Source organism: Cheilinus undulatus, linkage group 9 (genome assembly GCF_018320785.1).
Source record: "Cheilinus undulatus linkage group 9, ASM1832078v1, whole genome shotgun sequence".
NCBI classification, from domain to species: Eukaryota; Metazoa; Chordata; class Actinopteri; order Labriformes; family Labridae; genus Cheilinus; species Cheilinus undulatus.
In genome coordinates this window covers 20,653,521-20,668,600 of record NC_054873.1, presented here as the reverse complement: position 1 = coordinate 20,668,600, position 15,080 = coordinate 20,653,521, and the positions used below count along the sequence as shown (strand labels likewise).

The 15,080-nt window shown below is 38.8% G+C and overlaps 1 protein-coding gene across 1 annotated transcript; it reads right to left on the bottom strand.

Moving 5' to 3' along the window:
* Nucleotides 1-217: 217 nt before the first annotated feature.
* Nucleotides 218-14,547, bottom strand: scamp5a (secretory carrier membrane protein 5a). Its single transcript, XM_041794848.1, has 7 exons — nt 14,367-14,547; nt 13,413-13,493; nt 13,137-13,256; nt 9,690-9,846; nt 9,493-9,594; nt 6,994-7,111; nt 218-5,205 (listed from the first exon to the last, which is right to left on the bottom strand). The coding sequence occupies exons 2-7, from the start codon at nt 13,417-13,419 to the stop codon at nt 5,017-5,019; spliced, it is 693 nt and encodes a 230-aa protein (XP_041650782.1). The 5' UTR covers nt 13,420-13,493; nt 14,367-14,547; the 3' UTR covers nt 218-5,016.
* Nucleotides 14,548-15,080: the final 533 nt, after the last annotated feature.

Genomic DNA, 15,080 nt, shown 5'->3' with positions numbered 1-15,080 from the left:
CATATCCAGATTTAATCAGTTAGCTATGTGTAGCATCAATTAACCCTTTACACCTACATCTGTTTCTAAATTTCTGTCATTTATGGTCGCAATTCATTTTCCCAAATGTAATAATTACCTCATGCAAAATCTTCACGGCCCGGTCTTCATCTTTAACAGAGTAGTTGAGATTCTGGCATGTGTAGAGGATGCAGATTGAACAAATGACCAAGCAGAATGCAACAAGAACTGTTTAATATCTATCAGGGTAAGACCAAATAATACAAAAGTAATACACAAAAATGTATTCCTCACTGACCTCATTCATGGAGACACAGCCTCCTTTTATTCACCTAATTAGAGCACGTTTCTGCTGAATGTGTTTATCCATGGCTAATATTTAGCTCACCTTTAGTAATTATTATATATTTATATCTAGTTATGATATAGTACATGATAATACATATCAAACAATGTACAGTACATGTGGGAACAATGAGTGCAGTGATGGGAAAGCTTTGATACAGCGACATGAAAAGCAGCGTGTTCCTGCTACATGATGACTATACAGCTGTACTTATAATAGCATTAACTGTGCTGTATGTACATTATAATGGACTGATCCAAAATTCACCAGAAAACACAAGAGCTCACAAAACGCAGAGAGAATGGAGCTCTTTTGTTCATCTTCATGTGTCCTTTATTTTCTTTAGCTGATCGGTTAAAGTTTGTGCATTTACTAACAGATGAACGTGTGAATGGTATGGTTTACAGGGTTACACTCAGGGTTACTGTGCATCTGCTGGTGAAAATGTTTCAGTATACTAGTGGTGTCTGGCTGCACAGAAGCCCTGAGTGGACATGCATCCAAGCATTTTATCACTCTTTCTTGTGAAAATCAGTCATGTCTGGTTGTTTTGGTCATTTCTCTAGATGACAAAATGATCAAAAGAGGAAATAAAACAAGTTTGCATAAATCATATAAGATGCCTTTTCATGTCTATCATCTGCAGTGATAGGCTGGGTTGACTAGGGTGGGATGATGTAATCCGGCATGGCAGGTATTGGTACCCATACCATGTCGGTACCAGATTTTGATACCCATCCCTGGATATGTCCCAGCACTCCAAGTGCAAAGGCTACTGTCTTCAAAATAGGTGGCATGGGTTTGAATCCAGCCTGTGACTCCTTTCCTGCACCTGTTTCAGACTGGGTGAGCGTTTGCTGCGTGACGGCTGCTGTGCATGTCTTGTCATGGGTTTCTTACCAGGCACATGCACTGCTGTCACAGCCCTGTCTTTCTCCAAAGGTTTTATCTACCTACAAGTGGATGCTGACACTGTACAAGTGAGGTCAGGACAGACTGTGACAAGAATCTGTGGAGTTTCCTTTGAAAAAGTAATATCTGCTAAAACAAAATTAATTTGTCTCTCTATTGTTTTCCTGTCAATTTTTTCCAAAGAGATATGTGGCTTGTAGAAAATATAGCTGAGCCCTCTATTCTCTAGATTTTAGCCATGTGAGATGCAGCACTCATCCTGGCAGTCTTAGAGCCCTGATGTCAACATGCACTTTGAAATGAAATCTAATACTTGACACATCTGAAGCACAGCTGCCACACACCCAGTCTGAATCAGCTGTCTGTCTCTCCCTAGTGTCCAACTCTATCCACTTTCCTGACTCTTAAATAAAGGCAAAAAAGCACAGAATAAAGCTTTAAAAGCATCATGGGAAAACCATTGCTATCTTAAGATAAGTTAAAGAAGCTAAGAGCTAAGAAAAAGTCGAGGTATCGCCCGATAAATAAATCATCATGAGAGAAAAAATAAAATAAAATTGTTGCAATTTTAAGCTATATCAAATTTAATCTCAAGGGGAAAAATGACATTAAGTCATTGGCATGGAAAAACATATTTTTGATCCTAAGATAAAGGGATAGATATGTCAAGATCTCTTGAAAACAGTGAGAAATGGCTTCTCGTCCTCCCAGATGGAGTTATAAAATGTATGATGCATGTCTGCTCAGGGCTTCCTTAGTCCAAATGCAAGTAAAAGCCCAATTTTCACCTTTACACTTTGGGTCTTTATGAATCTTTTCCTAATAAATCTACAATTTAATATATTTATTAGAGTATTGCTGCACTGTGATTTAAAGTGAATTTAGTTTGCATTGATGGCAGCAGATGACCAAGTGCAAACATACTTGGAAGCTTTTGAAAATTAAAACAATGTAAAAAAAAAAAAAATTCAATATTTTGTTACCCACAGCCATGGAAAGACATGACTTCAAACTCACTCACACATCATCCTAAATACACACAAAATAAGGGCGATACAAAAAACAACAACAGAAAAAGTAAAAAGAACAAAGAGCCTATATAGAGTACCACATCGTCACAGTCAGACAAGACAACTCACAGGTTTGGGAATAACAAGCATTCAGATACTTCACATTTGTTTCAAGTCTAATACTGTTTGAAATCACCACCTATCAAATGTTGAAGACAAAATCTTTTCACAGACATTAACATGGCACTGTCTCCAGCCTCAGCGGGGCCACACACACATTTACTCTCCCTTTCAAAAAAGAAATACTGGGCTTGATTTTATGTTCTATTTTCTTTGATATAAACATCATATTACAGCTACTCATAGAATAACACCAACAGCCACAAAATGACACACTAAGGCCTGAAATCTTCAGAAACAAGTAGTCATTGAAGCATTTACATGTACGGGAACGTGGGAGAATCTGCCAAAAGGAGGGAAAACATCCATCACTTCATACAATGCTATGACCACCTACAACAATGATTATTATATTTACTTTATGTCCAACCTGCATCTGTTTTGGTTTTGGTCACTTCAAACACGTACAACATTGAACTGGAATGTTTTATCCAATGAACTGCAATCCTAAATACTGCATGTGCTTCACTTTTAACATGTAATCAGAGTTTTATCTCACTGAAATCAACCTGCTAACATATAACTAGTGTGTGCGTGATGACATAACCAAACACCCATTAATGGTTGAGTAATGGTGATTAAAAATAAGGAGACAAAAGCCCAACATGTTAGCACGATTTGGGCTTTAAAGGTTAAAAACCAGGGAGTCACCATCTTTCCTGAGTATGTAGAAAAGAAATGGCTCAAATTGAAAGGTTTATCCGGCACAGAGTAACTTCTCATTAGTTAAGAAAAATAAGTAAAAAATCTAGTTAACAGAGTAAGTTTGGAATATCAGAAACTGATACTCTTTCGCTACGTCCCAATTCAGGGAGAGGGGTCTAGGTGCAGACCCTACATCTTTGAAGTCCACTCTCATAGACCATTCATCTAAACGCAATATATCTCAGAAAGGAAGTGCCGTAACTTACTGCACAACGTATTTCAAGTTACAGCTACAGCTATGTAGATTACACATTATGGTAGCTTACATAAATGCTAAGTGAGCTTAGCCTAAACTACGATGGCTATGTTAGCTACGTAGCTCTGTTATCTATAGCTGAGTAAGTTTTAGCAACAGGAGCTCAAGCTAACTTAGCTACATAGATAATGTAGATACAAAACTTACATAGCTGCCTTGTCAGCTATGCAAATGCTCAAAATCTATGTAGGCCGTTTATCTATGTAGCTTACACAGCTAACGGACCTTTTTAAGCTCTGCTTGCTTGGTCATAATGTTTTCATGGAGGAAAAGCTTTGTTTTCCTGTAAGCAGACTATCTACCCGGCTTTATGAAACGTTTTATTATTCAGGTTTTGCAGGTTAGGTTTTTAACTTTAAACTTCTGGTATCCTAACCTTTACTCTAGCATGGAGGTTTAATCCAGTTTTATTTCTTACGTTTTATTGTGTATTTTTGTATTTTCTGGTACATATGGCGTGTCAGATCAACGGTCTACTGCAAGATTGTCTTAAATTCAGGGGCTGTATTCTTTAAAAGGTACATTTAAAGGGGAATAAAAGGTTGTCCCATTTCACAGCCTCCTTCAAACGCTGTATTTTTGTTTGTTTTTTTTATTTTAGATGTGGATTCTGTTGTTGAGATAACAAACTAGTACAAAAGTCAGTGTTTACCCAAACACTTAGGTAAAGACAGTTAATCTTATCCAATTTCAAAGGTCAAAAAGCTTTATATTTATGTAGCAATGCCAATATAAGGTATTGTAATAATTTTATCAGACTATGCAAGAAGAGAATTTGAAAATTTTCCTATTAGTTGAGCCACTCTGATCAAACCTTTATGGACATTTTTTACAGAGCTTCCACGGTACATTAAATCAAAAACACATTAAAGGTCTTTTAAAGCCCCTGTTAGGAACGTCTGCCTTGTGTTGATTCTAGCGCCCCCTATGGACAAAGAAGTCCCTGATATTTTGTTGCTAATCTTACCCTGTGCAAGTGGTATTTTCTAAACAAAAATCTGACTCTACTTCATTTTAAAAGCCAACATAACACTCCTTTTTATCACTGTGTCAGACGGCTTCCATGCGGCAGTGTTTACAAGCCTTAAAAAAAGACAACTACACAGAAATCAAAAGTCTTGCCACTGATGGTCCGGTTTGATATTGTAGCTCATCTAGAGGCATTAAAATATTTTAGTCTGTTTCATAACTAACTAAAAACTCCTCACAGGAGCTTTAATGATGCTTTTAAAAGCTGAGAAGTCACTCTAAAGCTCAGATTAACCTGCCTGAATAAACTCAAAGGCTCAGGGTTCTGGTTTTAAAATATTCAGCATCTCCATGTAAAGCAACACACACACTTATCAGCTGAATTTAGCAGCATAACAGATTTAAAAACAAAAACAAACAACAGCTTTAAAACTACTGGCTGTTGATTCAAATGTGAACTGACTGACATAAGCTCCCACGCCCTACAGATTCAAATAAAGTACACTTTCACCAAAATTCATGACATTGTTCTGTTTGAATTGTACAGTGTTGTAATGAAGGGCACCTAATTCTGAGTTGTGTTCTTAATTGATCCCTTTTTATCTCTCCCACACGGCGGCCCGGCCCCCTCCTCTGCCCTACATCGGGTCGTCGTAGTTGTAGGTTGGAGCTGCTGAGTACTGGTTTTGCTGCATGGCTCCCTGTGCCGCTCCCATTGCCGCCTGCTGAGCGGCCTGCTGGACGTGGGGGTTCTTCCAGGCACCAGTGGCCCACTCCTCTTGGGCTTTACCAAGACTGCCACCACTGCCACGGTAGAAATTATGCACCTGTAAAGTAGTTGAAAGACTTTTGATCAATTTCAGGATGCATGATTTAAACTGAAATTAAGGTAACAAAAATAATGTATCTATCTGTATTTTATTCTTAATCAATGTGGAAGTTGACTTTCCAGATATCTTAGTATGAATGGATTGATAGAAAGCTTGTTTCCTGAAAAATATAAGGTAACTTTCAGAAGCTGACTCCCTCCAGACCTCACAGAATAATTACTGAAATCTTTAGAGAACTGGCAATTAGTTAGATTCATCACAGAGGATGCCATGACTGTCATGGAGGATTAATATCTTCTTCTAATGTGCCAAAGACCTTTTTCAGTTTTTTAGGATCAAAACCAAAATACAGTTTCTGTCTGTGTTAGAGATTATTTCAAGAATCCAACAGTCAGATGTTTAGATGGATGTTCTTGGGTCTGACATTGTCATGCTTAAATCAGCTGCAACAGCAGTCAAGACTCTGTCGATGCATGCTGACATAAACACTCTAGATCTCTGACTCACAACATGAGTAAAGACAGGAAACAACCAAAGGTTTTCAGTTACAAGACAATTATACTGAGAGAGTTCAGCCTTAAATCCAGATAAAGGAATTAAAAAATAATTATAAGGCTCCTGTGAGGACTTCTAAGCTGGTTCTTAACACGAATGCCTCCCTTTAGGCCACTAGAACAAGCAAGATGATAAGCACAGATTTATGCTTGAGGTCACTGTCACAGGGTAGGAAATTGATGCACAGCATGCTCTAGAAATACAACCTTTTTCCTTTAAATTTGCTATGGTAAAGATTCATAGTAAGTGGTGCATGTGTTTGTTAAAACACAGTAAGATGACATTCTTTTGTATTTCTTTTCCAGGATAAAATTATGAGAGTAGACCCGTTTTAGAAGTAGTTATGCAAACAGTGGCTTGCTTTAGCTTTGTTAGCTTTAGCTAAAGCTAACAAAGCCTCGCACCCTACCTAAGATCTTTGGCAACCCCCCTGGGGGGTCCTGGACCCCAGGTTGGGAACCATTGCTCTCTTGCGTGAGAATTAAATATCATGCATTGACAACATGAAGCACTTTATATTAAATCTGGTTTTGCTTTTAATTTTTTTTCTTTATTCATGATGGGACAGCAGAAGAAATCTAAGAAATACTGGGAGAAAGACTGAGAAAGACATGCACCAGAATTGGGATTTGACCCTGGGACTAATGCACTGAGCTAAACCTGCACCCTAACAGTAGAATTTTGTTGATGTAAAGCCAGTATATGGGTTTGTTTTTAGCTAAGCCTGCATTATTCAGTGTTCATATATGTCAGATATGACCAGCTGTAGATGCCTTGCAAACTGCTGTCTGCATTTTTGTATTTGAGCTTAATAAAAAGCTAACGTTGCCTGGACAGCACTGACTATGTGAGAGCTGCCACAGACTAAGCAGGTGTTGAAAAAGCAAGACACTGAAGCTAACAGACCAACCCAAAAACCCTGTTTATTGGTCAATAAGCTTGGTAGCTGACTAAGCAGGCTAGCTTGCTAGATTCTAAAATGTAGGCCAAATACAAAAAGAAATAGCACAGCATCCATAACCACTGCTGCGTGGAAAGTTAGGAAAAAATGTTTTGCACAAGTTTGTTTAAGCTAAAATGTTATAATCCACTCAGGACAGGTACATGACACTGTCTTAAAATGTCAGCAAACACCACAAAGACAAACACAGCCCCAAAGGCTTAGGCTCAGATACAGTTTCTGTAGATACAACTACAGAAAGGAGAACTTCATTTTCTCTTTAATATTACCTTTGAGAGGGCGATGAAGGAGAGTACAGCCACAGCAGTGAACATGACGGTAGGAATCAGCATGACCACAGCTGAGCCAATGTTGGTGCTGAAGAATGTGATGGTAGCCAGCCAGCCACTGATGGGAACAACAACAGACTTATCAAAAATATGGAATGTCTTTAAGGACAATAATCAGTAGTTCAGTTAGTTGTTCTTCATTGCATCAAAACATACATTTTACTTCAGAGTCATCACACAGTCTCATCACATTCAAATAAAAAACCCCAATATGTTAACAAATTGTATTACTTTTGCTCCCTAAAGATAAAGACTGTATCAGAGTAAGCTGATAACTCGCTCATGGTGTCAGACTTTAACCACCTGGTTACAAGCTGACTGGGAAAATATTCTATATAGTTTCATTGTTTTTCTGCTGGCTAAGGCATATTGCAAAAAGGTGGTAGAAAATTGTCATTGCTCAAACTCTTCATTTTAGGAGTAGATGGGTGTAAAATTGACAGAAAGAACCTGAGTAAATATGTGAAGATTCATGAAAAATTCAGATTTGTGCAAACAAGACACAAATTGTACCTGGGAGTTTGGAAAATAATTTAAAATGTATGGAAATGATGTGATAGCACATTTGTATTCACTAAATATCAACTGGACTTCACCAGCCCAGTGGGTCCACAAACTGACCCAAATTAATCCACATGAAATGAGCTTCTCAAATGATATGGCAAGACACACTGGGGTGCCTTGATGCAAGTCTAGGTGTGCCATGGGAATTTGTATAATTATTGCACAACTTAAGTTACTGTTACATGTCTGTGGCTATTTTGTATAGATATCGATGTGGTGTTCCTTGAGATTTTGGCTTGAGCTTCAGTGTGCCTCGGACAAAAAGGTTGAAAACCAGTGCCTTAAACCATTCTAAGCCGTACAATTAATTAAACAATAAATCCTTTTAGTCTCTGCTTCAGAGGCACTAAAAAGGCAAAACCACAACCCCAATTCCAAAAAAGTTTGGACACTGTGTAAAATGTAAATCAAAACAGAATGCAATGATTTGCAGATCTCATAGATATTTCATGAAAATAATGGCTCATTCTTGATTTGAAGGCAGCAACATATCTTACAAACTTGGGACAGGGCCATGTTTACCATTGTGTAGCATCCCCTCTTTTTTAACGACCATCTCTAAACATCCAGGAAGTGAGGGGACCAACTGCTGAAGTTTTGGGAGAGGAATGTTGTCCCATTTTTGTCTGATGTAGAATTCTAGCTGCTCGTCAGCCCTTTGTCTTCTTTGCTAGATTTTTCATTTTATGATGCGCCAAATGTTTTCTATTTGTGAAAGATGTGGACTGCAGGCAGGCCAGTTCAGCACCTGGACTCTGCAAAGCCATGCTGTTAGATGGATGCAGTATCAATCTTTAACTTTATTTATGTAGTATGAGGTTTAGCATTGTCTTGCTGAAATATGCAAGGCCTTCCCTGTAAGGGACATTGTCTGTATGGGAGCAAATGTTGCTCTAAAACCTCTATACTCTTTCAGCATTGATAGTGCATATTAAGAAGTGTAAGCCGATCACGCCATAGACACTAATGCAACCCCGTACCATCAGAGATGCAGGCTTTTGAACTGTGCCCTGATAACAAGCTGGATGGTCCCTTTCATCTTTAGTCCGCAGGACATGGCGTCCATGGTTTCCAAAAAGGATTTCAACTTTTGATTCATCTGGCTACAGAACAGTTTTCCATTTTGCATCAGTCCTTTTTCCTGGATCATGGTCACATATTGCTCCTTCATAACATGATATGGCTTTAACTCCCACATGTGGATGGCACAGCACACTGCAGTGACTAACAGTAATATCTGGAAGTGTTCCTGAGCCCATGCATTGATTTCCAGTACAGAATCATTCCTGTTTTAATGCAATGCCACCTGAGGGCCCAAAGACTATGGGCATCCTGTATTTACCACTGGCCTTGTCCCTTGTGCACAGAGATTTCTCCAGACAATGTGAATTTCTTGATGATATTATGCACTGTAGATAGTGGGATATTCAAAACCTTTGCAAATTTACATTGAGGATTTTTGAAATTTTTTGCAGATTGGTAAACTTGTGCCCATCTTTACTTCTGAGAGACTCTGCTTCTCTAAAATGCTTCCTTTATACTCACTCATGTTACTGACCTGTTGCCAATTAACCTAATTAGTTGCAAAATGCTTCTCCAGCTGCTTTTCTTTGGTACCACTAAATTTTCCAGTCTTCTGTTGCCCCATTCCTACTTTTTCAGATGTATTCAAAATGTGCTATTTTTTCATAAAATGGTAGAATATCTCAGTTTCAACATCTGATATATTTTTTTTGTTCCATTGTGAATAAAATATGGGTTTATGAGATTTGTAAATCATTTTATTCTGATATTTACATTTTACCCAGCATGCCAGCTTTTTTGGAATTAGGGTTGTAGTCCACTGCCTTTATGGGATGTGTTTGTCTTTCTTACCACACTCCCCAGCCTGGAATGCCAATCGTCTGGATAATACTGATCACCACCTGAGCCATGAAGACGAAGAAGAAAGCCATGAAGTTGAAGGAGCTGTCAGTCCTGCACACAGAGAAACAAACCCCATCAGAAATGATGTCATCCAGCAGAACAGCAGGTACGAGTGTTGAGTAATAGTCGGAGTGGAAGCAGCTCACTTGAACGCTTTGTAGATCGGCCTGAACCAGCACACGTAGGAGCAGGGGGTGAAGAGGATGAGCCAGATGAAGGCCATGCCAAAGTTGGTCGCTCCACCACCTCCACACATCCACGCCAGACAGCCAATCAGATTGACAGCCAGCGTTGCACTGTTCACTGTCAGCACCAGGGAGAGGAAAGAGGACAACCACGACATGAGAAGCTGAAGACAAAAAAACTGTTTGGCAAATGTCCCACAGGCTGCATTACTCATAACTCAGCAGGACTGAATCACCAGGGATCTCTGCATCTACACAGCACTACATTTCAGTTCTATATTACAGCTACCGTAGACTGAAACTACCAGGCACACTTTCTACTCTAAAACGACTTAAATTCTTTTCTGCAGACTTACATTCATGTTTCAAACAGCAGAACCTACATGATGATGATGACAAACATAGCACAATGATCATTTACAATATGACACTACACTATCATGTACTGTTATTACTAAACACAGCAACTAGATGTCATGAAATGAACAAAAATTAAAACTGGTGCCTCGATACGACCATCAAAAGCAAATAAGACCACCAGCAATGAAAAATTGATTCTGTCTTCAGAGTTATAAGTCTGTCAGCCCTGCTGCAGGGTAGGCAAGGGATTTATCAGACTCCCACACAGCCTTTAGGTGCTTTTTAACAGCAGGAACTGAGCCAAGGAACCTTTTCCGGAACTCTGTGTGTTTCAACAGCAGGAACCAGGGTCTACATTTAGTTTAGTTAAGGAGTAGTAATGAATCTACCCCTTAAAAGGCCCAGCTAGCTGGGTGGTTCTCCCCAAAGTCACTGAAACTGTGGTGGTGGGGTCTACAGTGCTGAGTGTTTCTGATTGGTAGTCTTACTCTCACTGTCTCCTACATACTAAGGTAAATGTATTGCATCAGTCCCTGCTTACCTGCTGCTAATGTGTTGTTTCTTGGCATGATAGAGCTAGAGCTAAAATACTGATAACTATTGATATTGATAATATAACACTCTCTCTTCAATAGCTTTCTTTCTTTTTTAACTATGTACACTTAGCTTGGCTTTGCGGTTAGCATCTCACTATGGACTATTTCTTTACCTCTCCTTCTCCTGCTCTCTCCCATTAATTGTCAAGTTATTCATCTTCCTTCACTCATAATTGGGCGTACTAATGTACCACAAAACATGGTGCACTTCTGTTGGCAATTTTTCTTCCTAAAAGTATATTGGGGTTACTTGAATACCAGTACAAAGTGCTAAAATACGCAAGTGCGTGCAGCTACCATCATCACACTGCAGGGAATCAAATATGATTGAAATATCATCCTTTTTCAAGGTGTATTGCAAGCAGAGGCTTTGGTTTCACTGGAATACATAACAAAATGAACCACACAGGCAGGGGTCAACACCGCTTTTTAACTGCTTTTCCTCCTCTTAGGTCATAAACATGCATTTGAAGAAATCAGGTACAAAATTAAATACACCTTGTGGAGCACATGTTTGACTGAGAACACTCCTCAGTAAGGACAGGTGATAGCAGGGTATATACAGAAAATCTGACATCAAATTTTAGACTTTTTAAGAACTCTTTCAAGACCCTCTCCATATATTTGAGGGCCCAGTTACACTGGTGACACAGTTTTGTGCATGTTTTGTGCAGATTGTAAGATAAAAACATGACAACATAGTCAAGAAAATACAGATATGGTTTCTTATTGTAGTATGCAACTCAATTATTTTTTTATTAGCTAGCAGTGCTAACTTTAGCAGACTCTGTGCTAGCTTTACACTAGGCCAAAGCTCCATTGCAAAGCTGCTTTTTATTGCCAAAATGTGAAAAGCCTCAGCTCCTACACCTTCCCCTTCATCCACTCCTCAGAAAACATGCATTTACCTATCACTGAAATCCACATCATTCCATCACAGAGTTAATTTGCTGGTTAGGGACAAAGCAGAGCTTTAGGTACGCACCGATAGCTCAACAGGCCAGAACACAAAAAAGCTTGCAGACTGACATTGGATCTGGTTGAGTTCCATCAGCACCTTGGGTATGATTGAAACTAATTGTGGAAAAAAAAGCTGAAAAACCAGCCCACAAGCTTTTTTGACAAATATAACATAACTGAAAACAGCTACAAAATCTAAGACCTGATTGTCTTGGATTCAAGACTTTTTCATTATTTTTAAAAACCTTCATTTCGGCTAAATATGATTTATAAACTTTTGATACTTTAAATACCCTGCATATATCCTGGACAGACTCAGAACTGGCAGCTTAACTCAACCGCTGTATTATAGCTAGTAGATGTGCAAACTCAATGTGGCAAAAGCAGATGGTACTAAAAGAGGGACACAGCAGCAGAGAAATTAAAATTTGTGGAAAAAATTAAAATCATCCCACAAAAGGGTGGTTTAAACCTTTGTCCCTTTTAGAGATTTTAAAAACAGACCATGGTTTATATATGGGGGTGATTTATAATCCAGATTTTATGGCAGATTATTTCTATCTTTTCTATTATGATGTACAAAATGTGCTGAATGTGGCAAAAGAAAATAGCATGATCAAAAAACAAATGAAAATAAACAATCTAGCCCTCTATTTCTCACTGAAGCTTTAATATACTGGTATGGCAAATATTTTATTCCTTCAAAATCAAGGTTGTTTGGTTAATTTATTAACAAAAATAGTGAAAAAAATCTAGGTATTATTATCATTGCTGTTTACTACTACAGCCAAATTTGACATTTTGGCACCCACTTTTGTACCGTTGCACAACTGTCTCCTTAACATTCATTTTCGTTCTCCTGCAATATATTTTCGTACCCACAGGCTTACACACATTTTTGTTTTTCTTATAGCTTAATGGCTTAAGTGTTTGTGCTACTTCTTTCTCATTTGTCCTGTTTTAAGTGCTGTATGTCTGTTTGTATGTCTTTAGATGTTTAGAATGTAATTGTGTGTGCCCACATACTTGGCAAATATTACGAATTCTAAATTTTATTTAACAAATCTATACTCAAAGACAACTTCAAATACGATGTGCAACAGATAAAAATCTCATATATATTAAAAAAAAAACAGAATGCTGCCTGATAATTATCTTTTAATGCTTTAAAATCCTCTTCCATGTGTGCCAATTCAAAATCACTAAAATGTTTAATGTATGGAGATCTTATCACTGAGACTTTTCAGCTGTTTTGCTGACTATGCATAAATATAGAGAAGAAAACTCAAAACACATGCTCTTGTGCAGACCAGTTGGTCTGGTCTCACAGCTACACCACAGTGTTTATGATGCTTGGCTTCCATAATGTTTTGGGTAAAACAAAACGACTTGGCTGGAAAAAAGAGAGGTGATGCACAGGTTATATTCATTCTGGAAATCACACTGTCACAATGTAAAGAAATGAGACAAAGTTTCTCGCTGATGCACTCACAGATCCATAAGTAGTAGAGCCTCTTGCACATGGTGCGGCGCTGGTCGGGGATCTCATTGAAGTCTTGGTAAAAACATGGCTTGAGGGGGATGAATCGAGGCAGGGGAGGGAAGTTGTTTTCTAGGACACAAAGACACATTTCAACCCAGCTGCCCACACCCCAAATTCATACAAAAATCAAGTCAAGACAGCTGCATGCAGGGTTATAATGTAGTTTTTGTAAACGTTGCATTAACAGCCATCTTTGTGCATGGACTTTAAGATAGGAAATCTTACCAGCCATGATGAGTGCTCAGTATTTTCTTCCACTTGCAAAGGGGCACACAGACTTCAATCTCAGCTGCCTTTTACACCAAACTGCAGGGAAAGAAATGAGCTGTTTAAATGAAGTGCAACATCACTCTCACACTGCTCTCCTTGAAGCTACAGGCCACCATCCTTCATAGGCCTCCCTGTGGAAGCATGCACACAGTGGACTGTGATAAAAACTTGAAATATTTGTATAGTTTGCCTAAAGGTAGAGGCCTGGCCTTTCAGTGTGCACACCCTTATCAGTGCATCGTACTTACACGCCATAGGGCTTTTTAAGCACTTAATAGAGCCAAAATACAAGCTGTGGGTGGACTGTGTGGCCTTGTCGCCATTCCTACATATACCCATAACCTATGATCGCTGAATAGGCGTGCTACAGGCCTACATACTGCACATATTTGAATATTCACAGCTTTCACAGCAATCTGTTCATCTCCAAAGATTATAATCCACCAGCTTCCATGTTTATTTGACTGTTTAGGGGCCAAATTTCAACGCATATCATAGTAGATACAGGGTATGGCTCTGAAGGGCATCATTCTCTCTCAAAATTAGGCAAACACTGCAGAGACAAAACCATGAATCCTGTTTGATTTCATACATTATAATTCTGTAGATGTCTTAAATGTGTATATCTCTTGAATGAAGGCAGTGATGCTGCAGTAGGACACTGTGCATCGTGATCTCAGCCGATGGAGAAGCGTCCTTCAGCCTGTGCGACACGGTGCATCGCTGCTGCTTCTTCAACATCATCCGGACAGACGGCGAGCAGGTCAAGCCCAAAACTCCTCACAACGGTAAACCCGACAGCGATAAAGATTTCGAGGTTTACAGAATCCGATTTATTTCAGTGCATTTATCTCCCGCCTCCCTTTGGATGGTGTAATGAATGAAAGTACAACGATTGAAACGCCTTACCTCTTGTTTAGTCCGAGAATGTCGCTAGAATCCCTCCGTTCGTTTAAATAGCATCCTCCAGATTCATCGATGTTAAACACATAGGAGGAAACAGCTGGACCAAGCGTTGATTTCACACTAATATGTTACGTTATTCTTCAAATGATGGGTTAGAGAGTAAGAGGCGGTCACGTAACGTAAGGTCTTTTCTTTACGCACATATACCCCCTCCTCCCTCTGTTGCTTTTACCCGCCCGGGCAGCAGGACCCGGGATCAGCATAGAAAAACTGGATTTGTTGCTGACCCGAATTAACCAACCAGAGAGAAGGAATCTTCCATTTAGCCCCGCCTCTTCGTGATGCTGTCCACAGTGCTGAAAACCAGAGGAGGCATTACACAATCTAATCTGATTGGATTCTGCATAGATCAATTTTATGACAAATATCCCTGCAAAAAATAAACACATGGGTAAAGGTTTATGTTCTAAACGAAAAGGATATCACAGCTGGGAGGGAATTGAATTCTTAGAACTCGGATGATTTCTTTTAGGCAAAATGAAAATAAATGTAGGACAAGATAAATTGAATGGTGTTGTACTTTTATTTTAAATGAGCAAATTATCAAATAAAAGCCAAAGTTTCACTGTAACATAAAATGCTATAAAAACTCCTTAAGAAACACAAAACAACTAATGGGTTGTAAAAAGAAAATAACCAAGCAAAGTGTTATGATCA

What these genes read in the sequence shown, in the direction of transcription:
- scamp5a (XM_041794848.1), bottom strand. An exon ending in CCGATCTACAAAGCGTTCAA is followed by an intron (nt 9,595 to 9,689) that starts GTGAGCTGCTTC and finishes CTCTGTGTGCAG; the next exon opens with GACTGACAGCTCCTTCAACT. An exon ending in ATTCCAGGCTGGGGAGTGTG is followed by an intron (nt 7,112 to 9,492) that starts GTAAGAAAGACA and finishes TGTTCCCATCAG; the next exon opens with TGGCTGGCTGGCTACCATCA.